Consider the following 25,833-nt stretch of genomic DNA (forward strand, 5'->3'; position numbering starts at 1 on the left):
TGGTTTTGTGTTAACAGGGAAATTTTGAAAAATGTAGGTGGTATTGATTTTGTTTTGTGGTGTGATTTTTCTCTCCACAAAACTGATCTGGTTTTTACGCACTGTTAGTTATTGTATGACCAACTTTACTTAACATAATACAGCTGTTTGGAACAACAGCTTTGTTTCTTTTAGAATAAAATCACTTTTTAGAGACTGAATGGAGAGAGTACTAGAGATAGTTAAGAAGGTACAACTTTCAGTGTCATTAGAAACAATTTGACAAAGTACTTATGTATATTAAAAGTTTGTTCATATGTTAATATTTCTAATTAAACGGCATGTAGGTGCAATTTCGACAGGTTTTTAAGCCATTTCCAAGATTTTAGAATATGTTCTTCTTTTTTTTCTTCTATGTTGTTCTTCCAGTCATTTTATGAAAAAAGGTCGAACAAATTGCAACAGAAGCAAACTCAACTGATTTTGTACCCTCAGTATGTCCTGAGTAAGGAAAACAAAAGTGAATAGGGTAACATTTTTTGATTTGATTAATTTTGATTACTTACTCGTGATTTGATTTGATTACTACGTTTTTTTTTCATTGTTTGTTAACATGGACAAACGGTGCATAATATAATTACGTATGTGCTAATTTCCATAAATACCCAAACAAATCTAAACATTGGGTATAGCCAGGTGAAAATGTCTTGTTGAATCTTGTTGACATATAACACATAAAAGATTTAATGTTAAGGTCTGAATGGAACCCATTTAGGCTACCCATGAGCATTAATACATAGAGGCAGGAAAAATTACTTTAGAAACCAGCCTTTATTAATTATTATTGCAGAGATGGACATTGAGTGCATTGTGTACGTAATTTAATTTTTTGATCCAGCCGCTTTTTATTTTACCTACCTTTTGTCTTCTGCATTCTCCTTACCCTTGTCTCCTGTTCTTCCCTCAGAGTCATCCCCCAGAAACTGTCCCACGGACCCAGTCCCAAACCCCATCTATGCAGTAATAATTAATAAAGGCTGGTTTCTAAAGTAGGCCTACTTCTTCCTGCCTCTATGTATTATTGTTCATGGGTTCTATTTAGACCTTAAAGGGATAGTTCACCCAAAAATGAAAATTCTGTCAGTATTTACTCACCCTCATGTTGTTCCAACCCCGTAAGACCTTCGTTCATCTTCGGAACACGAATTAAGATATTTTTGATGAAATCTGAGAGCTGGATCACTCCTTCATACTAGTCCATAGGCTTCTTGAGGGATTGAACTTGCCTGCCTCGAAAAGTTATTAAAGACATCGTTAAAATAGTCCAAGTGACTACAGTGGCTCAATCTTAAGTTTATCAAACGACAAGAATAATTTTTGTGCGCAAAAAACCCCCAAAATAACGACTTTATTTTAACTATTCATTTCCTTCTCTCTTGGCCTTGAGTCAGGTTACTTGTTTAACAGCGTATGATCTGTTGTTGTACGTCACACGCATCACCCACATGACCAGCGTCGGCCAATAGTGAGCCTACGTGTGATGTAGCACTACGCAATTACACAAGTTTAACTGACTAGAGGCCCAGAGAGAAGGAAATGAATAGTTGAAATAAAGTCGTTATTTATTTTTGTTTTTGCGTACAAAAAGTATTCTCGTCGCTTGATAAACTTAATATTGAGCCACTGTAGTCACTTGGACTATTTTAACGGTGTATTTAATAACTTTTCGAGGCCGGCAAGTTTCAATCCCTCAACAAGCCTATGGAGGAGTGATCCAGCTCTCAGATTTTATCAATAATATATGTGTTCCGAAGATGAACGAAGGTCTTACGCGGTTGAACAACATGAGGGAGAGTGGGAGATTTTTGGGTGAACTATCCCTTTAACATTAAGTCTTTTACTGTTATATGTCAACAAGATTCAACAAGCATTTTCACCTGGCTATACCCAATGTTTAGATCTGTTTGGGTATGTATGCAAATTAGCACATACGTAATTAGATTATGCACGGTTTGTCCATGTTAACAAACAATCCACGTTGTCCATGTTACAAAAAACTTTTAATAAATTTTTGTTTGTCTTGATGTAAGTAATCAACTCAGTAATTTTCATGATTATATCTAAAGGTTAAAATGTTTACCCTATTCACGTGAGAAAAAGAATGAATAGGCGTATGAATAAGCTATTTGGGTCTTTTTCTAAATTTTCCCCTAATGGGATTCTTCTGGGCTTTTTTCCCCCTTACTCAGGACATTGAGGGTACAAAATCAGTTGAGTTTGCTTCTGTTGCAATTTGTTGTAGGTTGACCCCCATTTTGGCTTAAAATGACTGGACTATATGTGTTTTATTTTATTTACTAGAAGATTATTTAATAGAACACAGCTTTGGCTCCTGTTTTGTTTACATTCACTTTCCTTTTGGATTTTGGAACAAACAGATCGTGTGGTGTTCAATCACAGAAAATATATATATATATATATTTGTTTATTGTCCTCTATAGCCTAATATGTGTAGTCACTAGGTGATGGGTCCGTTTTGACAAGGAAAAAAACTGAAATATGTGTCCTTGTCATTTCTTATTTTATTGTTTCAGTCAGACTCTTACTTTGAAATGCGATCGTCACCCGGAAATACTCTAAGCAGCCGCTGGACAGCATGCTTTACACTGGTGTATTCATGCGGTTTATTCCGCTACAAATTATTTGAATACGGACATTTGGATGGATGTAATTCCTTTTACATATTTTTAAATGTTTTTGCTGGCCTCGTGAGTTTACTTAATCTGTTAATAACAGCTGTCGTGGTTTATTTCTATTTTCAGTGGTTTAAACGGAAACATTCATGACTTATTCTTCGTGACTTGATCTTTAAATTGATGTGACTTAACGTTACTTTTCTCAAAACGGTTTTGTATCAGAGAGCTGTATTTGCTGACACACTCATAAACGACCTCGTGTCATCATAGCATCAGTGAATCACTGATGTTTGTGTTATTATAAAAGGATTATGATGTACTGATATGACGGTATGTTGTGTTAATATGCATGTATTAAACCCCTCCCAGGTGCTCCTCTATAAACCAAAATGGGTAAAAAGAAAGGGAAAGACAGAAGTCCTAGCACTGAGACACCAGGTATATGTGTGACAGCTGGCTGTAAATTAAGTGATTATAATCATGAAACCCCTAACATGATTCTCCTGTTTCTTTATAAGGGGTTTCCTGCACTCACATCCGCAAAGGAATAGATAACAGCTTCCTGAAGAAAGCGGGTTTAAATCTGAGCTCGTGCCAAGACTGTGATTCAAACAAGCCTGTTGAAGACCAGATCTCGGATGATGAAATTGACATAGAAAGTCCAGCTGTGTGGATGTGTCTGAAATGTGGCCACAGAGTAAGTGATCAGGTGACTTAGTTATGACACGTTGCTATTGGCCAGCCTCACATAAACACAATGTTGTGATCCTCGTCAGGGCTGCGGGAGATTGGAGAATCAGCATGCGATCAAGCACTATGAGACGCCTCGATCCGAGCCGCACTGTTTAGTGCTCAGCCTGGACGTCTGGAGCGTCTGGTAAGACACACACATCCTCATCCTCACTGAAATGTGGCAGGATTTGTGTGTTCAGACCTCTTACCTTCTGCTTGATGTGCCGTCAAGGTGTTACATCTGTGATGAAGAAGTTGAGTATTCCAGCACGGGACAGCTGGCACAGCTGATCACAAACATAAGAAAACAAGTGTTGATGGATCCTGGCAAGAGCACCTCAAACAAAAGTAGGTGCCAGACAGTTTTTCAGAGCCACGTCCGCTTATATAATACTGGTAGCAGTTGACCAATATGTCTTTTTTAGTCATGATTTAAACAAACATGTCTTTATGTTTATAATATAAAAGTCCTCCTGTGGTGAAAATCAAGCTTTTAATGTTATTGTCTGTGTGGTGTTTTTAATATGCTTTAAGAGAAACCATGGGTAAATTCATAAGTCAGCACCATTGCTGAGTATTTTCTCCTTAAAACTGCAGTGAACAAAAGACAGTCTCAAAAACGCAGTTTGAAATCGCTGGTGTTTCTGACGTCACAAACTACCTTGTAACCAATCAGGTCAACGAGTGAATCTCTGAGCTGGTGTGAGTGAGTGGAGGCGGGGCTCATTTGCATATTCAAAGAACCATGTAAACGTATATTTAAAGGAAAACATTTTTTAAATGTAATTTTGGTGATCAAAGGTGAGTTTTAAGGGATACAATGATTGACTACAGGGGGACTTTAACAGAATATACTATGCAATATTTAAAAAACAATATATTTTAGACACTTTATTTTGGCTATTTTGAAATTTGTTTTGCCAAAAGCACATGGTTTCAGTTAAAAAAAGTATAAATTTGCCTGCATACTCTGTAGAATATAAGAAGGAAGAGAAACCTGCAGAGCAAACACCAGAAGAAGAGAAAGAGAACAAGAAGAACCAGAAGAGCAACTCCAAACATGATGACAGTCCCAAAAGACAGAAGGCAGCGGCAGCAGGAAGCTCTGGTGTCGTGTGTGTCAGGGGTCTCAGTAATCTGGGCAACACGTGTTTCTTCAATGCAGTCGTGCAGGTAGAGAGTCATGCTACACATTGCTGCATGTAAACAAGCTCTGCAAAGTCTGATGTTCCCGTCTCCCTCTCAGAATTTATCACAGACGCAGTTTTTGCGAGAACTGCTGAGTCAGATTTCAGATGAGAAGAGCTGCTTCACCATCACTCCATCATCTGAGCTGGTACTAATGCTGACCCTCATTATGTTCAGTTAATGCATAAAACTTCATCTAACTGCATATTTTCACATTATGTTTTCAGGAACCTCTCCAGATCCAGCTGGAAAGACCCGGGTCGCTCACGCTGGCTATGTGTCAGGTACTGAATGAAGTTCAGGATACCAAGAAAGGTGTTGTGACCCCTAGAGAACTCTTCACACAAGTGTGTAAAAAGTAAGTATCCGCACAAAAATGTACCCAGTGCAGCTACCTCATTTATTAAGAGGAAAGTGCTGTTTTACTGATGTATTTGACACCTGCATATTCAAAAGAAATATATTGCATATATATATATATATATATATATATCTCTTGTTTGATAAAGTTTAGTCATGATCATGCGAGAAACTTTAAACTGTTATCTTTGATCAGAGGAATAAATTGCATTTGGTAATATATTAAAATAGAAAATATGTATTTAAATAGTATCAATATTTCGAAGTATTACTGTTTTTACTGTATTTTTTATCAAATAAATACAGCTTTGGTGAGCATAAGAGACTTAAATTGTGAACCACTGATAAATTGTGAACCACCATTTTTTTTTGTGTATAAAATAGAGATTACGATTCTCCCATGATTCTGAATAGACAACTAAACAAAATAACATGTAATATACTAGAGGTTCTGACAAAATGTTAAATGATGGCATTTTTTAACAAATCTCTCGAATTAATGATTCAATGAAAAATGCATTTATTAATAGTCACTTGTCACCACCTAGTGGTGTAAAAATGCAATTGATACAATCTATAAACAAACTTTTATCCCAGAACTTCTGTGATATTATTGTAACAGAAATAATGATACTGTGATGTCGAAAAGACTGTTTGTGAAGCTGTTTCATATCTGCACATGACAACTGCTCTCTAGATCAGCGGCAGCGCCAACACTGAATGTCATTGTCATTTAGGAACAAGTTTGCGTGGGTGTTTGAATCGAGATCGCGATCTTTTAACGATTCTATTATCTGTTGTTGTTCACAGAGCTCCACGGTTTAAAGGCTTTCAGCAGCAGGACAGTCAGGAGCTGCTGCGGTACCTTCTGGACGGCATGAGGGCTGAAGAAGTGAAAGTATTAACCTCTAACAGAACAAACACAGGCCAGATGAACTCGTCTCTGCTTGTGTCTTCCTTTGCCATTTCATTTGATTATAAGGAATGCTTGAGACATTTTAGTTTAACTGTTCCCTGGTTGTTTATTTTCTGTATTTTTCAGAGAGTAAATTCTGGAATTCTGGGGGCTTTGAAAAACTCGAGCAAAAGCTTAGAGGCTGAGCAGATGAAGAAGGTTACTAAAGGTACAAGTCACTATCAGATTACCAGAGTGACCAATTATATATTATAATAGAATGATTAAAGGGGTACTTCTCCGCTGTCAAAATGGGCTTTCAATAAAACTTGGCTGCCTATGCAGTAGAAGGCTGTTAAATGTTTTGAAATCAGTGCTACTTGACTAGAGAAAACAGTTAAAAGGCTGTTGTCATTCCTTTTGCTAAAAACTTCAACACCCATAATGCACTGGTAATGTTGTCGTGCAAGGCCCCTCCCACCAGTCTGCTATGGATACACTTACTAGAGTCAGATACCGCCTTGCTTTAATAGGAAATACTTCTTAGCAAACTTTTAGTCTTAATGGTGTTGACTTGAATTGTTCCCGGTGCAAGAATTCATAGAGTAAACGTTTAGCGGGAGTGAGTTACCTTCGGTTTCCAGTGAAGGATCCAGTGTGATGTAGGCAGCGGCTAAAGGCTTCAAAGAGTCGTAAATGCAGAGAGAACAGACAATTTGAAATACCTGTGTTTGTAGTCAACATTTTAAACTGGATAACTACAAAGAGCGTGAGAAAGAACTGATCCATCAGTTCTCACCGAAGCAAAACTCTGTCTCGTTTAAAGAGTAGACAAAATACGATACAGTTTTCAGTGATAAACCCTTGCAAAAACTGTTTGTTTAATAACCCTCTGTGGATCCGACTGTACATGGGCGGGGATATACAAATGCAGAATTATCTTCTGTAGTTTTCATGAAAGGCTTGGAGCTGTTAACAGTGAGCCGGATGACACATTTTGCACTATCCGGTGGACTTTTGCTGACAAATAAATGTGAATTTATTAGTCCAGGTAACATGGAGAACGAGTAAACATAGTTCATTTACATATATTACCGACATTGTAACAATGCAAAGCTGGTTGAAGTTGCACTTTAAGGCAAGATTTAACCCAACTCTTGTTTATCATTACATGAGTATTATTAAATGAATAACTTTGACTTTCTCTCAAACGTTTTCACCAGAGTATGAGAAAAACGGCGCACCCAAGAACTTTGTGGACCGAGTGTTTGGTGGAGAGATGAGCAGCACGGTGATGTGTAAAGAGTGCAGAACTGTGTCTCTGGTGACAGAGATGTTTCTGGATCTGTCTCTTCCTGTAGCTGATGAGGTAAGATTCATACAGCTGCTTTATCCCTCAAACACTTTGGCTCTTGCTTCTGGGAACATCTGCATAGTTGCTGTTGTAAAGCGTGAGCCTGTTTTGGGGAAGTGAACTGGTTTGAGTCTCTCCTCCAGGCCTACAGGAAGAAGAATCAGAAGAAAGTTGCTCCGTATCGCAGCAGCGTCAGTGACGATGGAGATCAAGACAGCACAACATCTCTGGCCAATGGGAATGAAGACATGCCTACAGGAACAGGAAGCAAGTACCAGCAGAAGAAAGCCAAGAAACAGGCCAAGAAACAAGCCAAGGTAAAGACAGTGTCAACATTTCAAATTTTATATATGTATGAAAAAGCATTGCTATATTTAAGCATGTTATTGAATAGGGCAATGTTAATGTATTTGGTTTCGGCAGCTTGGATCTTCTTCGCTGCTTCTTCTGTTGATTATTTCTCCTGCTGCAGAGTAAATATAAACTTGCTACTGCCAATAGATACACAGACATTTTACTGTGAGCATGTAAGATATGCTGCTGCTGCATGAAGAGACATGCATATATCCCAAAGCAGATCTAGGCTGGGGGAGGTGGAGGGTTTCAGAGGAACTCTGATAGTGCGCTACAGGACTAGCTTATAGCAAACAATGAAGCAGACTATTTAAATGTTAAGCAAGCAATCTCACTGGCTGCAGGATCAGTAGAGGTCAATCAGCTTGTGCCAGGCGGTGATGATGTGATTGCATGTAAAGGATCAGCCTCTGCCCTCTAGAGTTTCATGACTGAACTAATGTGTATATATATATATATATATATATATATGTATATGCACACACACCGGTATGTATGTGTATATTAGGGGTGTAACGATATTCGAACTGTATCGATATTCGCGATACTCTCATGGCGAACCGAACACGCCCCGCCCCGCCCCCTGCTACCCCGGCCCCGCCCAGCCCGGCTCATTGGACCTGGAATGTGTACACAACAAATTCAGTTTTGTAGCCTAACCACCATTAACACCAAATAGCAAGCTCCGTGTTTTGTTACTTTTGATAATAAGCAAGGTGTAATCTTCAAATTCTGACTATTTGATCACAAAAATCAAACAATAAATGCCGTTTTGGCGCTCTTTGATGTGGCGTGACAGATCACTGTACTAGCTCCTCATTTCAAGTGGCAGCGCGGAGCGCGAGTAAACGCGATCATCTCTTCCTCAGTTACAGAATAAACATGAATGGACACCTGAAGGTATGTTGAAAAATACAGTATTCTTACTGAAAGGCATCATAACTCGTGTAATCGCTCAATCAGTGTTTTAGCAGCGTAAAGACGTCAATAAAACTGCATAGCTTGTCACTAGCATTATATTTACCTCAGCAGGCAAGTGATTCAGTGTCCACAACTTGTTGGTTCCTAGAGAAATTAATTCTTGCACTAAATAAATGCACTATATTATCCTATATATTATATTTTACTTAACCTGTTAATTATATCTTGATTATTTAATGTACGTTTAAAATATCTTTCATGAAAATGACAGCAACTGTGTAAAATATTATATTTCAACAAATTAGAGTAAAGTTAATGCAAAAACTGCCTTATGTTCAGTTTACATGTTTTCATACAATGTGTTGGGTGTTGATTATTATATCTGAAAAATAAATAGCATCTGAATTTAGGCTCTGTTGTTAACCTTTAATGTTATAGTAATGTGTGGCTCCCTATATAGTTTACAGCATTAGCAGATTTTTAATCTTTGCAAAACGTTTAATTGTAATTGAATTAATTTAAAGACAAAGACACCATTTTTTCATTAAACCACGGTTTAAATTTTTTTTTAGCTTTCTAAACCGAACCGAACCGAGACGTCAAAACCTTGGGAAAACCGAACCGTCAGTTTTGTGTATCGTCACACCCCTAGTGTATATATATATACAGTGTATATATATACACACTATCTATCTATCTATCTATATATATATATATATATATAGATAGATAGATAGATATAGATGGATATGTATATGTGTTTTTTTTCTCTCCCTCCATGTTTTCCAGTTACTTATTTTTCACAGTATCAAGTAGAATACCGACAGTCAGTGATATGCTTATTTTTTTGGCTTTTGTATCTATAGAATCAGAGACGGCAGCAGAAAGTGGGCAGTAAAATCACTCTGGAACATCTGCCCAATCAGAGCACAGCTAGCAGCACTGATCCAGCCGATGGCTCCATTCACAGTGCGCCAGTTAATGGCAGTTCTGATGTGGAACCAGTTAAAAACAGCCAGGAGCATTTGATCCTTGAGAAACCTTCCGCAATCTCACAAAATGAGGATGAAGATGATGTGGAACCCGAGCAAGAACATGCTGCTGCTGGCAAGAACCGTTTCACTGCTTTATCCGGAGACCAGACCTCTGAAGATGTGTCTATAGAGGGAGACAAAGTGGAAGAGGTGAATGAAATTGAGGAGGAGGACGGTGCTGACCAGCTTTGTGCTGAAGAGGATCAATTAGTCGAAGAACTGAATATTATGTCATTGAAAACATCTTCAGACGGTGAAATGGAGAATGGAGATGATGACTCAGGTGATGTTAAAGAATACACTGTGGTGAATCAGGACCCTGAGCTCGCCTTTCACGCACTGACCACCAGGAAGGCGCCAGAGAAGGAGTGTTCGGTGGAGTCCTGCCTGTATCAGTTCACTGAGGTGGAACATCTCACAGAGAACAACAGACTGATGTGTTTTACCTGTACAAAACGCCAGCCTGGACATAAAGCCTCAGACGGTACTGTGCTCACCTTTTACAATATTTACTATCTTAACAGACTTAGACTCGTTTTTTTTTGTCAGTCGAATCCCTTAGATGTGTCAGTTAATGGCCACGTGATATGCTAATAATCATAAAAATAAAATATCTAGGACTATTGTGGCTATATATATATATATATATATATACATACACACACACTCACCTAAAGGATTATTAGGAACACCATACTAATACTGTGTTGGACCCCCTTTCGCCTTCAGAACTGCCTTAATTCTACGTAGCATTGATTCAACACGGTGCTGAAAGCATTCTTTAGAAATGTTGGCCCATATTGATAGGATAGCATCTTGCAGTTGATGGAGATTTGTGGGATGCACATCCAGGGCACGAAGCTCCCGTTCCACCACATCCCAAAGATGCTCTATTGGGTTGAGATCTGGTGACTGTGGGGGCCATTTTAGTACAGTGAACTCATTGTAGTGTTCAAGAAACCAATTTGAAATGATTCGAGCTTTGTGACACTGTGCATTATCCTGCTGGAAGTAGCCATCAGAGGATGGGTACATGGTGGCCATAAAGGGATGGACATGGTCAGAAACAATGCTCAGGTAGGCCGTGGCATTTAAACGATGCCCAATTGGCACTAAGGGGCCTAAAGTGTGCCAAGAAAACATCCCCCACACCATTACACCACCACCACCAGCATGCACAGTGGTAACAAGGCATGATGGATCCATGTTCTCATCTGAATGTCTCAACAGAAATCGAGACTCATTAGACCAGGCAACATTTTTGCAGTCTTCAACTGTCCAATTTTGGTGAGCTCTTGCAAATTGTAGCCTCTTTTTCCTATTTGTAGTGGAGATGAGTGGTACCCGGTTGGTTTTTCTGCTGTTGTAGCCCATCCGCCTCAAGGTTGTGCATGTTGTGGCTTTACAAATGCTTTGCTGCATACCTCGGTTGTAACGAGTGGTTATTTCAGTCAAAGTTGCTCTTCTATCAGCTTGAATCAGTCGGCCCATTCTCCTCTGACCTCTAGCATCAACAAGGCATTTTCGCCCACAGGACTGCCGCATACTGGATGTTTTTCCCTTTTCACACCATTCTTTGTAAACCCTAGAAATGGTTGTGGGTGAAAATCCCAGTAACTGAGCAGATTGTGAAATACTCAGACCGGCCCGTCTGGCACCAACAACCATGCCACGCTCAAAATTGCTTAAATCACCTTTCTTTCCCATTCTGACATTCAGTTTGGAGTTCAGGGGCCTCATTTATAAAACTGTGCGTAGGATCCTTACTAAAAGTGGACGTGCGTCAGAAAGCCAGAACCTGCGCAGAATTCACTTTATAAATCCCAGTTAGCGGAAGATTGTGCGCACTCTCCCCGAAACAACCATATATGGAGCTTACAAAGCCTAGTTTTTATATCCATATCCTCATCTGCATATTATTTGCATATGATTATTCATCCACGTGATAACTTGTTTAGGTACAATCATTAGGAAAATATGGAATGCGGATGTGCTGTCACATTAGTTACATTAATTTAAAAAATAATTTAGTAGCCTATCCTTGCCTTGTTTTTGAATAAATAAATCAAATTGAAAAAAACTCTCTGAAATGTATTTTACACCATCTTTTCCACTGGCCAAAGAGTATTTTTAATTGATTTATGTTTTTAATGGAAACAAATCTTGTTGTGCATTATTTGCACGAAACTTTTTCCTCAGACAATCTGCTATTATCATAAGCAATTATCTCTTAAAACATTAAAACACCGCATGCCAGAGGAAAAATGTTCGAAAGCATTGCATCCACAACAAATATTTCTATTTATTAAATTTACAAATTATATAAAAAAATGTGTTACTTCTCAGTAATGATTTCATGTAATTTAAATGTTTAACTCCATTTATCAGAATGGCATATTTAATCTAAATGTTTACATCAGAAGTAAAACATAGTTTAAATCATTCTTTTATTTATTTAAACTGCTATTGTGAACATTCACTGTATTTATGATTAGGACTTATAATGAAGATTTACGGCTTTATATGCGTCAGTTTCACTAAACGGCCCAACGCGCTCGCTGGCGCGGACATTCAAGGGATGGATGTTTGCTTCATGTGATAGGCTTGGTGAGTGAAATTATATTTGTATTATCTTTCTGTAGAATTTTCTTAAAAGTGACCAAAAAGACATTTAACTCCAGCTCACCCTCGCTGTCGCCAAACTGCTCCATCTCCAAAATGTTTGTACGCCTTGGTCAGAGTTTGCGTGCAGGTTCGCAAATTTTTACGTCAAGTTTGTTTTTATAAATCACAACTTGAGCGTCGGAAGTAGCGTACGCCTCTTTCAGGGCCTGTTTTGTGCATATGCAACGGTTATAAATGAGGCCCCAGGAGTTTGTCTGGACCAGGACCACACCCCTAAATGCATTGAAGCAACTGCCATGTGATTGGTTGGTTAGATAATTGCATTAATGAGAAATTGAACAGGTGTTCCTAATAATCCTTTAGGTGAGTGTGTATGTGTATATATAAATATATATATATATATATATAAAAGAGTATAGATAGATAGATAGATAGATCAATCATAAATAAGCATTGCACATTGTTTACCTGTTTGACACTCTAGTTTGTTTGGATCTCCTTACCTAAGGTAAACCTTTTTTTTAGTTATTGAACACAAAACTTAGTTTATCATAAAGCTCAATTGTGACAGCAGTGTTTATAAACTGAATTTGTTACAGGTGGTAAGAAAGGTGTTTACAGAGATGCACTGAAGCAGATGCTGATCTCTCATCCTCCAGCAGTGCTCACGCTTCACCTTAAGAGATTCCAGCAGGTAAAACACCTGGTTCCTCCTGTCCCAGACCTCACCACACTGATACACTCAAAGGAATCTCCATTTAGACCCTTGTTTTGTCATTTATTTGCCTGCAGGTTGGATACAGTGTTTGTAAGGTGAACAGACATGTGCAGTTTCCTCAAATCCTGGATCTTGCTCCTTTCTGCTCTTTAAACTGCAAGGTGAGCAAATGATCATATTTCACGTAGAGCTACACGATTCTGGAATAACTGAGAATCAAGATTTTTTTTTGTTTGTTTAAAATAGAGATCCTGGTTCTCCAATTTTGAATGGACTACTGAACAAAATAATAATTTACTTGAGGTTCTGACAAAATATTAATTGCTGCAGTCTATTTAAAAAATATTAAATTTGAATAAATTGTTTTTTTTTAATTCAGTTTGAATGAATGATTCAATGACTCACTCATAAAGATTTCACATGTTTCATTACTAGATTAATCAATTTTTTGAATCTCCTGAATGAATGATTCAATGACAAATACATTTTTAACCGTCGCCACTTACTGGTGTAACGACAGTGCTACAAATACTTGTAATCAGACTACAGTTACTTTTCTTATGATTACATGTTATTCTCACAATAAATAACATGTAATGATGTAATCAAAAGAAAGACAGTTAAGTAGTCAAAATTCCATGATTTAAAATTTCCTTTTCTTTGAAAGTCTACTGCTTCAGAAGGTCTTCCAGGTTTGCGTAATCGTACACACAGACCAGCATTAACATCTTTCTTTTTAGCATAAACTTTTATCTCAGTTCTATTTGTGATTATTGTAATGTGTAACACGGAAATAATGTTATTGTGATGTTGAAAAGAGCTGTTTCATATCTGCATATGACAACTGCGGCAGCGCGAATGCAGATCTGAATGTTCACTGTGATCACAGGCTACTTGTCGACGGTTTAATAGACATGGCTGAATCGTTGTCCTTTAGGAATGAGATCGTGTGGGTGTTTGAATCGAGATTGTGATCTTTTAACGATAAATCATGCTCCTGTATGAGCAGTGCATCAAACTCTGTTTGTGTTTTTAGGGTGTGAAGGAGGGAGAAACGCGAGTGCTGTATAGTCTTTATGGCATAGTGGAGCACAGCGGCACCATGCGGTCCGGACACTACACGGCCTACGTTAAATCACGACCCTCCACGCACAACTACGTAGAAAACGGTTCGGCTGCTGGTTGTGAGTATCAGCGCTGTTGAGTCTGTGATTTCAATGAGCTTTATACATACAGGTCCTTCTCAAAAAATTAGCATATTGTGATAAAGTTCATTATTTTCCATAATGTAATGATAAATTAAACTTTCATATAGTTTAGATTCATTGAAACTGAAATATTTCAGGTCTTTTATTGTTTTAATACTGATGATTTTGGCATACAGCTCATGAAAACCCAAAATTCCTATCTCTAAAAAATAGCATATCATGAAAAGGGTCTCTAAACGAGCTATTAATCTAATCATCTGAATCAACTAATTAACTCTAAACACCTGCAAAAGATTCCTGAGGCTTTTAAAAACTCCCAGCCTGTTTCATTACTCAAAACCGCAATCATGGGTAAGACTGCCGACCTGACTGCTGTCCAGAAGGCCATCATTGACACCCTCAAGCCAGAGGGTAAGACACAGAAAGAAATTTCTGAACAAATAGGCTGTTCCCAGAGTGCTGTATCAAGGCACCTCAGTGGGAAGTCTGTGGGAAGGAAAAAGTGTGGCAAAAAACGCTGCACAACGAGAAGAGGTGACTGGACCCTGAGGAAGATTGTGGAGAAGGACCGATTCCAGACCTTGGGGGACCTGCGGAAGCAGTGGACTGAGTCTGGAGTAGAAACATCCAGAGTCACCGTGCACAGGCGTGTGCAGGAAATGGGCTACAGGTGCCGCATTCCCCAGGTCAAGCCACTTTTGAACCAGAAACAGCGGCAGAAGCGGACGGACCTGGGCTACAGAGAAGCAGCACTGGACTGTTGCTCAGTGGTCCAAAGTACTTTTTTCAGATGAAAGCAAATTTTGCATGTCATTCGGAAATCAAGGTGCCAGAGTCTGGAGGAAGACTGGGGAGAAGGAAATGCCAAAATGCCTGAAGTCCAGTGTCACGTACCCACAGTCAGTGATGGTCTGGGGTGCCATGTCAGCTGCTGGTGTTGGTCCACTGTGTTTTATCAAGGGCAGGGTCAATGCAGCTAGCTATCAGGAGATTTTGGAGCACTTCATGCTTCCATCTGCTGAAAAGCTTTATGGAGATGAAGATTTCATTTTTCAGCACGACCTGTCACCTGCTCACAGTGCCAAAACCACTGGTAAATGGTTTACTGACCATGGTATTACTGTGCTCAATTGGCCTGCCAACTCTCCTGCCCTGAACCCCATAGAGAATCTGTGGGATATTGTGAAGAGAAAGTTGAGAGACGCAAGACCCAACACTCTGGATGAGCTTAAGGCCGCTATCGAAGCATCCTGGGCCTCCATAACACCTCAGCAGTGCCACAGGCTGATTGCCTCCATGCCACGCCGCATTGAAGCAGTCATTTCTGCAAAAGGATTCCCGACCAAGTATTGAGGTCTATAACTGAACATAATTATTTGAAGGTTGACTTTTTTTGTATTAAAACCGCTTTTATTGGTCGGATGAAATATGCTAATTTTTTGAGATAGGAATTTTGGGTTTTCATGAGCTGTATGCCAAAATCATCAGTATTAAAACAATAAAAGAACTGAAATATTTCAGTTGGTGTGCAATGAATCTAAAATATATGAAAGTTTAATTTTTATCATTACATTATGGAAAATAATGAACTTTATCACAATATGCTAATTTTTTTAGAAGGACCTGTAAATATATGAACATCCAACAATGTTGGAGACTGAAAAATCAATACATTGCATGCATTTAGCTGGAAACCAAGTGACATTTATTATTATTATTATTTTATAATCATCCTCTTGTCGCAGGTAACGCTGAGGCCAGTAAAGGATCATGGTTCCACATCAGCGACAGCAGCGTCCATCCGGTTCCGGAGGCCAAAGTGCAGAGTTCCCAAGCCTACCTCCTGTTCTACGAGAAGATCTCATAACCCACAAGAGGACTGAGCTTCAAAACAAACGGCTGGTGGTGCTTCTTTCCGACTGCTGGGACGTCCTGTTAAAACACAATGCAAATGGATTGAAAACTTTGAATCAAAGTTGTTTGTATGAGCATCTTCTTTTATGTTTTTTTTTTCTCTGCATTATCAGCTGCTGTTCAGGGGGAAAGTTTTGATTCATGCAAACATGATGCAGAACTTACTTGTGATCATTTCTGTTTTTTTTAATTGAAGTTAATAATGCTCAGTGGGGATTGAATAGTGATGAAATGTTTTTGTAACCTCTAGATCATGGTTTTGAAGTGGTCAATTGCCTCATACAGCATTTTCTCAAAGTATCGGATTGTCCTACACAATCTTCCAGGACTCTGCTGCCAAGAGAAATAATCATTTCGAGTGAACTCATGAAAGTCATATTTTACCCTAAAACCACAGGTATAAGGTATAATGTAGAGAGAGGTTGTTGTTATAGCGAATACAACCCCGACAGGCTGATCAGGACCCCGACGCGAAGCGTATATACATACAAAATATATATTGTAGGGATAGTAATGATAATTGTAGGGATATGTACTTAATTGTCAGGGGCAAATATATATTTACCCCTGACAATTAAGTACATACCCCTACAATTCTCATTACTTTTATTTAAAGCCATTTTTAATGATGCAATGCACTTAATGATCATGGAAACATTTTAAAAATTTAGTCAGTGCCTATTAAATTCAGTACTTTCAAATAATATGATGTAAACATAGAGCTATACGAATAAGTAAGTAAATAATGGTCTTAGAAATAGGTTTCATTTTCTTCATTCAAAATAATACATTTTTTGGGGTGAAATAAGAACTAAAAATATTACCACGATGTGACTTTACAGCATGAGATTCATACCATTTTGACAACTGTAAAGATTCATACCATTTTGACACCTGTAAAACAGAAATATATATTGGTTCAGAAATAGCCTATATATTGGTACAATTTTATATTACATTAAATGCCTTCCTGCACTCAAATATAATGGCATTCAAGAGTCAACTTCAACATGAAATGTCAAAATATGAACAGATTCTGAAGACTTGGTTTTCATAATTGTTTGTTTTATTTAGGAATTTTTCCAAAATAAAACCAACCTCAGAGCACTGAAGCTCAAAATAAATGACTACCTTCAAATAAACTGTTTTTTGTTTGTTTTCTAACATTTTAAGAAGCTAAAATCTAAAAAAGGAAAATAAAATGGACAATTTTATCTTCTGCCAGGTGTTCAAAACGAGCGTCGAAGCGTCTCTTGAAACTTACAAACAAGAGAAGTTCATAGACGGTAAATTATATTGGGCGGCACTACTAGCTAATACTATTTTTCTGTTAATAAAATATCTTTCCTCGAGGGGGCGCGTGACGGCTCGAGAAGGTCAGTCTTTTTGTCTGCATAAAAGTATGAACTTTTAAATCTAATAAAAGAAAGGGTTGACTTCTGTTGTACATTTTAAAAATCTGAGTATCAGTCGCTGCAAAATCATTGACGACAACAAAACAAAACGCCAGTGTCCTTAAATCGTAAAGAAACCACGTGAAAAGGCCGTTATCTCAAGAGTAGTACGAGCAATAATTTACACCACAATAAGAAATATTTAAAGCTACTTAAGTTGAAAACAGTCAGTGAAGAGTAAATATTGAACTATAATTGGTCAGGTCTGTTGTTATGCAAATTCAATGAGAATTTCCGGGCCAGTACCTAATCGGCCCAGTGCATTTGCCACTCTAGTTTTGTGTGTGTTTTCGCTATGGCGGGAGTTTAGAACTGAGCTCGAGAGGGAGCGGTCTCCAGGGTAACTGTCTAAACCGGAAGTACCGGGCTCTCTAAAGGTAAGCAACAATAACAGATACAAACAAATGAAATCTACTCCGCCTTCAGTTAATAAAAACGAAAAATTTATTTAATTTCTCGGAGTGTGACTAAAATGTAGATGTTTTGTTGATAAGATTCGCCGATGTCACTTATCGCCGGTGCGTGTTTGTGCGGTTGCACTGATTTAAATCCCATAATACCATTATATTATTTGAGAAGGGTTTTCAGCTAACCAACGACATTTACATTCAATTATGTAATATATATATATTTACATGGTAACATTAAACAATGCTATCTGTCTAACATCTATCTGTCTGTCTCTCTTCTCTCGTCTATCTATCTGTATCTATGTCTGTCTGTCTCTGTCTGTCTCTCTTTCATGTCTATCTGTATGTCTGTCTGTCTCTCTCTCTCGTGTTTATTTATCTGTCTGTCTGTCTCTCTCTGTCTGTCTCTCTCTTTCCCTCTCTCGTCTATCTATCTGTATGTATGTCTCTGTCTGTCTCTCTCTCGTGTCTATCTATTTGTCTGTCTGTCTCTCTCTGTCTGTCTGTCTGTCTGTCTGTCTCTCTCTTTCCCTCCCTCTCTCTATCTATCTATCTATCTATCTAGTAATGTCCAGGCCGGTGATCTGTCCCCTGACTGTGGGGGCCACGGCACCTGGGTCTCTCTCAATATTACAGAGGCGTCTTCAGAAAGCGGAGGAGCAGACGGAGGAGTTGAGGAAGAGTCTGGGCTCTTTGGGAGCGTCAGCAGATCAGCTGCTCATGAACTCTTCCAACTCCTCTAAGCAGCGTCCGGTCAGTCCTGTGAACATCCACGGGCCCCTGAGTGCCACAGGAGAGGGTTTGCTATGGAGCCAGATTGAAACGCTCGTCGCACGTGTGTGCAGATTAGAAAGTGTTTTACACACTCTGAAACTTACCATCTTCCGTTTGGAGATGAACAGAGAACTCAATCCATCTCACACAGGTCAGCACGCTTAATGTATGAAAAAAAATAATAATAATATATACACACACACACACACACACACACACACACACACACACACACACACACACACACACACACACACACACACACACACACACTCACTCACACACTGATGACCAAAAGCATGTTATATGTTTGGGAACAGTTCTTCCAACCCACACCTTAAGTGTGTAGCTTTTCATTTCTTAAACAACCATTTGAGAAGACAGATAATGGCCATATTCCAGCATGACAATGTCAAGATTCATCAGGATCAGATTGTGTATTAATGGTTGGAAGGACCATATGAACAGGGTTTGAAATTAACTTTTCCACTCACCAGCCAATCTGGCTACTACATTTTTAAGTTACCGGCTATTCAGAATTTCTACTAGACAAAAAGTAAATAAATAAATGAACCAGATTAACTAAGTAACAGCATATATATATATATATATAGATAGATAGATAGATAGATAGACATTTATACAAAATACAATTTGAATTTCATGCATTAATTTCTTATTCAAACAACATCTTGTCATCCAGCCATCTCCTCCCTTCATCTTTCATCCTCATCACCAAAAATGAGTTTTAGGTGGACAGATCAATACATTACAAAGAACATCAAAAACATTTTAGGATGTTGGAAAATAACAATGTCTTTTCTGTTAACCAAATGCTTTTTAATATTCGCTATTGCTTCAATGCAAATGAACATGCGTGCCGTTATTTGTTGCGTAGTGACGGGCATGTTCAAGTAAGCCAGATATGCCCAGATTCTGCGCAATACGCTGTATTTAATATATCATGACAACTCACGAGTTGAGTATTTGCGCTAAATCTGTGCAGATTTGGCTACACAAACTTTTCCCAGCAAAGTGAGTAAACATAATAAGTAACTCGCCGAATTGGCTAGTGATTTGACAGCGTTATCCGCCACAGTTGATTTTTACCCACATCTGGCGGGTTGGCGTTTTTTAATTTCAAACCCTGCATATGAAGAATCATTTTCACACATGCATTGGCACTTCTGAGTCCTTAAATCTTTGGGATGTGCTTGAGGAGACTTTACAGAGTGCTGGACTCTTGCACTGAAAATTGCTGCACCTCTTGATGAAAATAACATCACAACATAAGTTACTGCAATAATGATCCAGTCATTGACTCTTAAGCATTTGCCAATTTAAATCCAAACAGCAACTTTTTGGGGGGTCCGGCTATATATATATAACACACACAAAATGCTGGGTAGTAACTGATTACATGTAATCTGGATTATGTAGTTAGATTCCAAAAATCTAACCAGCCACTAGTCAAGTGACTATCATTGAAAACCAAGACCCATAGCATTTGATCACTGGATTTATAGAAATCACTTTTAAAGAGTGATTTCTCAACATTGCAATATCAAATCAACTCTTGCCTAACACATTCTTATTATTTGCTTCATCACTCAGTGAGTCATTTAACCGTGTAACCATCCAGCAATAGTCTATGGAATAATTATTTATTTGTATGTGTATGTGTATGTGTGTGGGTGTGTGTGTGAGAGAGAGTGATTTTTGCACTTGTTTTGTCTGCATTCATCCGTGGGCCCTGCAGGAGATGAGTCTGTAATTTCCCCTCTGTGTGTAGCGCGATTAACCGCCCTGCAGGAGCAGCATGAGGAGGAGCAGCGTTCTTCACATCGGGACCTGCTGCATGTACGGGACGAGCTGACGCAGGCCTGTGAGGAGAGGCAGGAGGCGCAGCGGGAGGTGCTCAGACTCAGAGAGGAGCTGGAGAATATCAACTCCACTAAAGTAAAATAGCTATGGGCTCATTCATTAATTAATGACTGACTACATGAGATATTTGTGCTTTTAATAATTAATTTGTCACACAATGAAAAAATGCTAAAATGTGTTAAAACATCCTTTTAGTTAATAGTTACCTGGCGTTCAAAAAACAACTTATTTTCACCAAGGCTGCATTTATTTGATCAAAAATATAATAAAAACAGTAATATTATGAAATATTATTACAATTTAAAATAACTCGTTTCAATTTAAATTTAGTTTAAAATACAATTTATTCCTATGATGGTAAAGCTGAATTTTCAGCATTATTACCTCAAGTTTTCAGTCCCATGATCCTTCAGAAATCAGTCTAATATGCTGATTTGATGCTCAATAAACATTTCAGATATTATCAGTGTTAAAAGAACAGCATTTATTTGAGATCTTATATGAAATTTTTTATAACATTATAAATGTCTTTACTGTCACTTTTGATCAATTAAATGTGTCCTTGCTAAATAAAAGTATTAATTTAAAAATGGATATCCATTATCTTTCTGCAGAATGTTTTAATATTTTTCTTGGTTAAACGGATTAATCTAAACAATGTCATAAATATGGTAATTTCAATCTCATTTGATAGTTCTTCTTGACCTCTGAATCTGTTCACAGAAGGAGGAGCAGATGGCACAAGAGACCGCAGCACACTTGGAGGCGGAGCAATCCCACAATGCACTGCTGCTGAGAGTGCAGGAGATGGAGAGAGCGGTGGAGAGGGAGAGAGGCCAGGTAAACTGAAGGAAAGGATTAGAACAGGTTCACAGTATATCCTCGTTTACTGCGATCTTTCTTGCATATTTAAAAAAAAAAAAGACTTTTCTGATTGATAAATATTCTTGGAGAAACTACAGTATTCAACATTTGAAGTGGATCAAAACCTTTCATCAAAGTTATAAATGCATTTTGAACAATACCTGTTCTTGTCTTAGGATAACTTTGATTAACCTTTTTGATCCACTTCAAATGTTGACTACTGTAGAATACCTCATTACACCAAGCAATGCCCAGAGCAACCATTCAGAACACCATAGCAACACCTTAGCAACCACCCACAACACCCTGGATGTGTTTTATAGTCATAAAACGCCTAATTTAATCTTTCTATTCACTATTTGCTGGTGTCTTGTCAGGTAGAGGTTCTTCAAGGATATTGCCACATCTTACGTACTGACGGACAGGCAAACAGGGCGGAGCTAAAGAAGAGGGAGGAGCAAATCCTGAACCTCGAGAGAGAGTGTCAGCAGCTCCGAGACCATTCCAGTCAGAAACACTGAATTATGGGACATTTAATCTTGGTTTATGCTACTGTATTGTGAAACTAAAATGTTTTGTTTCCTCTCAGGAGTGAAAGAGACTCTGATATTACAGCTGAGCAAAGAGATCAAGGTACTAGCACATGTGTGTGTTAGAGACACTGATAGCAGTAATGACACGTCTCATGATGTCGGTGTGTGTGTTTAGAGTGTGAAGACAGATCTGCAGAAGCAGCAGCAGGACAACAGCAGACTCTTCAGAGATGGACGAGACCTCAGAGCAGCTGCAGATCAAGTTCAGGTATGCACACACACACACACACACACACACACACACACACACACACACACAGACACACACACACAATCTGTTTAGCATTATATAATTATGTTAGCTCCACAAAGCCAACATGCATTCATTGTACAAATATGGATTAGAGCTGTGGTTCCCAATTTTGTATAGTGATGTCCCCATTTGATAGTAGAAAAAGTTTTGTCCACCCCCTCCCCCCATAATCTGAATATGTTTAAAATATTATATTGTGTATTATAATATTAATAAAGGGTAAAAAAGTGGGCTACAATATTACCAGTTATGTTAAAAGTTTTTTATTGTAAAATTGTTATGAAAAACAAAATTATGTGGTTTGCTTAGTTTTTTAAGTTTTTTCTGGCAACTAACATTTTTGTTGACATAAACAAAAGATGAACAATTGAAACTTAATATGTTATTTATTTTTCGACTGTTTTGAATAATAATGTTTGACCATTCTGTGTTGCAAAATGTACATAAAACCTTTAAATTATTTATATAGTATATATTATGACATTAGGGGAAATACTGAGCTTCAATATTAGCAGTTATGTTAAATGTTTTAATTGAAAAATTGCTGTGACAAACAACAACAAAAAAATATTTTCGTTCACTGTTTTGTTTGAATAATGAAGTTACACACTTTATTGGAAAATAAAACTGAATTAACTTGTATGTGAAACAGCTTACATTCATTTTTTTGTTTACTCTTTGTTGCAAAAATGTACATAGAACGTTTCAATTATTAAAAATAAATAACTAAATCGTGACAGTGTTGGGGAAAGTTACTTTTAAATGTAATGCATTGCAATTTTGCGATACTCGCTAAAAGCAACTTATTGCGTTACTTAGTTACTTTTTACAGAAAGTAATACATTATTTTACTTTTGTGTTACTTTTTCTCACTTTAGCTGGTCTTGTTTTTCTAATAACAAAAAAACAAAACAAAAGTTGTATTTTTGGCAAATGTAAAGGCCCTTTCACACCAAAAGTGAAATGAATAATCCTCAGGCTGAAGGAAATGTAAATTGACTCCTGTGCAGTAGAGGGCGCAACTCAATAAACCTCTCAGCTGTGCTGCTGTTCTGGTTCTGTATTATTTTACAATTAATTACATTTTATTATTTTACAACGCCTCTGCACTTATGATTTCCTCAACATGAGGACAGGAGAGCTGTCAGTCAATGCATGGGAAAACTTGCGTTACTTATTTGAAATAGTAACGTCTCGGTTACGTATGTAACCCTCGTTCCCTGAGTAGGGAACGGCGACGTTACGTCGGATGACGACGAATGGGGGTTTCGCTTAGAACACCTATCAACTTCGAGTATTACAAAACGAGCCAATGGCGATGAAATGCCATGGGTCTGCGGAATTTGCATAGCGTATCTCCGCCCCACCGCGTGGGTATAAAGGAGGACGCCGGCAACATGCAGGTATGTCTTCGCTGAGGAGCCGAGACTGAACTCAGGCGTCTGCCCAGCGGTACAGCGGAAGTGGCAGGGAGACGTAACGTCTCCGTTCCCTACTCAGGGAACGAGGGTTACATACGTAACCGAGACGTTCCCTTTCGTAGTCACTCCGAGTTACGTCGGATGACGACGAATGGGGGTCCCCGTGAAATCACGCCACCTTCACAGCTGTCTTCCAGTGCCCTGCGAAAGTCCTACTTAACACAGGAATACCAAGGTACACTGGGAAGCATATCTCAGAGGAGATATGCCGCAGCAAGCCTACCCGTAGGGAGGACTTAAGATACACATATGGCCGGAGGGCTACATATGGAGGAACACTGGAGTGACCAGCCCGAGGGGTGGCAACTTTCAACTCCAGGAGGGCAAGATGGCTTGCCAAGGGAAAGACACATGCTCAAGGAGGCTTACAGTGGAAATACACATGTGTGGGTTACTCAGGGAGGAACCATGCACACGGAGGCACCTAGCCGACGCCCAGGCAATAGACACTGGCGCCAGCGTCAACAGTGCTGGAGGAACTCGGGGCTTCAAAGAGGAAGGCTCACCTGAGGAATAATCGCACGTATCCAGTCCATGGAGTGGAACGGCGAGCAAGCGAAGACACCTGAGCGGGTCCAGTACTAGCTAACTGAAGCGAGTACACGAGAGGACACAGGCTCCACTCGGAGATGATAGAATCTGGCGAATGTGTTGGGTGTCGCCCAGCCTGCAGCTCTACAAATGTCTGCCAGCGAGGCACCATGTGCTAGAGCCCAAGAGGAAGCCACACTCCGGGTGGAGTGGGCTGTCACACCAAGGGGGCACGGTCGGCCTTGCTGTTGGTAAGCCAAAGCAATGGCGTCCACTATCCAGTGAGACAACCTCTGCTTTGAGAGAGCCTTTCCCTTCAGTCTCCCACCATAACAGACAAAGAGCTGGTCTGAGGTCCTGAAACACTGCGTTCTGTCTACGTAAGCGCGGAGAGCGCGTACTGGACAGAGCAGTGCCAAGGCTGGGTCTGCCTCCTCCCGGGGCAGCGCTTGCAGGTTCACCACCTGGTCCCGGAAGGGAGTGGTGGGAACCTTGGGCACATATCCAGGCCGGGGTCTCAGGATCACGTGAGAGTGACCGGGCCCGAATTCCAGGCACGCTTCGTCAACGGAGAATGCGTGCAGGTCCCCTACCCTCTTGATGGAGGCCAATGCAACCAGGAGCGCTGTCTTCATAGACAGGAACTTAAGCTCAACTGATTGCAGAGGCTCAAAGGGAGCCCTCTGCAGGGCATTTAAGACCACTGAGAGGTCCCAAGAGGGAACGAGAGGAGGGCGAGGAGGATTCAGTCTCCTCGCTCCTCTCAGGAACCTGACGATCAGGTCGTGCTTCCCCAGAGACTTACCTTGAACTGCTTCGTGATATGCGGCGATAGCGGCCACATACACCTTCAGGGTGGAGGGAGACAGCCTTCGCTCCAACCCATCTTGCAGGAAGGAAAGCACGACAGAGATCGAGCATCTCCTGGGGTCTTCTCGACGAGAAGAGCACCAATTGACGAAGAGGTTCCACTTCAACGCATAGACATGTCTCGTGGACGATGCTCTAGCGGAAGTGATGGTAGCCGCCACCGCTGGTGGCAGGGTACTCAAACCTGCCTCGTCCCGTCCAGGAGCCACATGTGGAGCCTCCAGAGATCGGGTCGAGGGTGCCAAAGGGTGCCCCGTCTCTGAGAAAGGAGATCCTTCCTCAGAGGAATTGGCCAAGGAGGTGCTGTTTCGAGGAGTACCAGTTCGGAGAACCAGGTCCGGGTGGGCCAATACGGCGCAACCAGAATGAGCTGCTCCTCGTCCTCCTTGATCTTGCACAAGGTCTGTGCGAGAAGGCTCACTGGGGGAAACGCATATTTGCGTAGGCCCCGCGGCCAGCTGTGCGCCAGTGCATCCGTGCCGAGAGAGCCCTCGGTCAGGGAATAGAACAGGGCGCAATGGGTCGAGTCGTGAGAGGCAAACAGATCTATCTGTGCGTCCCCGAACTGGTCCCAAATCAGCTGAACCGACTGGGGATGGAGTCTCCATTCGCCGGAGATGGGCCGAAATCGTGACAGCTCGTCGGCTGCAAAGTTCCGATCTCCCGGAATGTAGATAGCACGAAGGGACCTCAGGTGCTTCTGACTCCATAAGAGGAGGTGGCGTGCGAGTTGCGACATAC

General features: G+C 39.7%; 2 protein-coding genes across 9 annotated transcripts in view; both read left to right on the forward strand.

Moving 5' to 3' along the window:
* The first annotated feature begins 2,583 nt into the window (after positions 1-2,583).
* On the forward strand, positions 2,584-17,120 carry usp16 (ubiquitin specific peptidase 16). 5 transcript variants are annotated; one of them, XR_013195907.1, is made up of 18 exons: positions 2,596-2,747; positions 3,045-3,113; positions 3,194-3,372; positions 3,452-3,552; positions 3,640-3,755; positions 4,384-4,580; positions 4,654-4,743; positions 4,823-4,953; positions 5,766-5,853; positions 5,998-6,079; positions 7,074-7,219; positions 7,348-7,521; positions 9,346-9,997; positions 12,738-12,832; positions 12,931-13,017; positions 13,893-14,040; positions 15,810-16,500; positions 16,558-17,120. XR_013195907.1 is itself a non-coding variant. In XM_077207709.1 (17 exons), exons 2-17 carry the CDS (start codon positions 3,065-3,067, stop codon positions 15,929-15,931), a joined length of 2,457 nt encoding a protein of 818 aa, XP_077063824.1. In that variant the 5' UTR covers positions 2,584-2,747; positions 3,045-3,064; the 3' UTR covers positions 15,932-17,120. The 5 variants fall into 5 exon arrangements, 2 of the variants coding, with proteins under 2 accessions (XP_077063824.1, XP_077063823.1); XR_013195908.1 differs by having other exon boundaries at positions 2,603-2,706; XR_013195909.1 differs by having other exon boundaries at positions 2,603-2,706; positions 15,810-16,455.
* Positions 17,121-17,728: 608 nt separating this feature from the next.
* Positions 17,729-25,833, forward strand: part of ccdc150 (coiled-coil domain containing 150) — a 29,988-nt gene continuing 21,883 nt past the window's right edge. For 3 of the 4 annotated variants that reach the window (XM_077207712.1, XM_077207710.1, XM_077207713.1), the window contains exons 1-7: positions 17,849-17,950; positions 18,408-18,767; positions 20,409-20,575; positions 21,224-21,340; positions 21,742-21,871; positions 21,954-21,997; positions 22,073-22,165. In XM_077207712.1, coding sequence (XP_077063827.1) covers positions 17,935-17,950; positions 18,408-18,767; positions 20,409-20,575; positions 21,224-21,340; positions 21,742-21,871; positions 21,954-21,997; positions 22,073-22,165 — 927 coding nt within the window. In that variant the 5' untranslated portion in view covers positions 17,849-17,934. Of the gene's footprint in view, positions 17,810-17,848; positions 17,951-18,407; positions 18,768-20,408; positions 20,576-21,223; positions 21,341-21,741; positions 21,872-21,953; positions 21,998-22,072; positions 22,166-25,833 lie in introns of those variants that run through there. The other variant, XM_077207711.1, reaches the window with a different exon arrangement.

This window comes from Siphateles boraxobius, unplaced genomic scaffold, assembly GCF_051911475.1.
Source record: "Siphateles boraxobius isolate OS27281-9 unplaced genomic scaffold, OSU_SipBor_1 6, whole genome shotgun sequence".
Classification (NCBI taxonomy): Eukaryota; Metazoa; Chordata; class Actinopteri; order Cypriniformes; family Leuciscidae; genus Siphateles; species Siphateles boraxobius.

What these genes read in the sequence shown, in the direction of transcription:
- usp16 (XM_077207709.1), top strand. Translation starts at nt 3,065, where the DNA reads ATGGGTAAAAAGAAAGGGAAAGACAGAAGTCCTAGCACTGAGACACCA. An exon ending in TCTTCAATGCAGTCGTGCAG is followed by an intron (nt 4,581 to 4,653) that starts GTAGAGAGTCAT and finishes TCTCCCTCTCAG; the next exon opens with AATTTATCACAGACGCAGTT. An exon ending in CTCTTCCTGTAGCTGATGAG is followed by an intron (nt 7,220 to 7,347) that starts GTAAGATTCATA and finishes TCTCTCCTCCAG; the next exon opens with GCCTACAGGAAGAAGAATCA.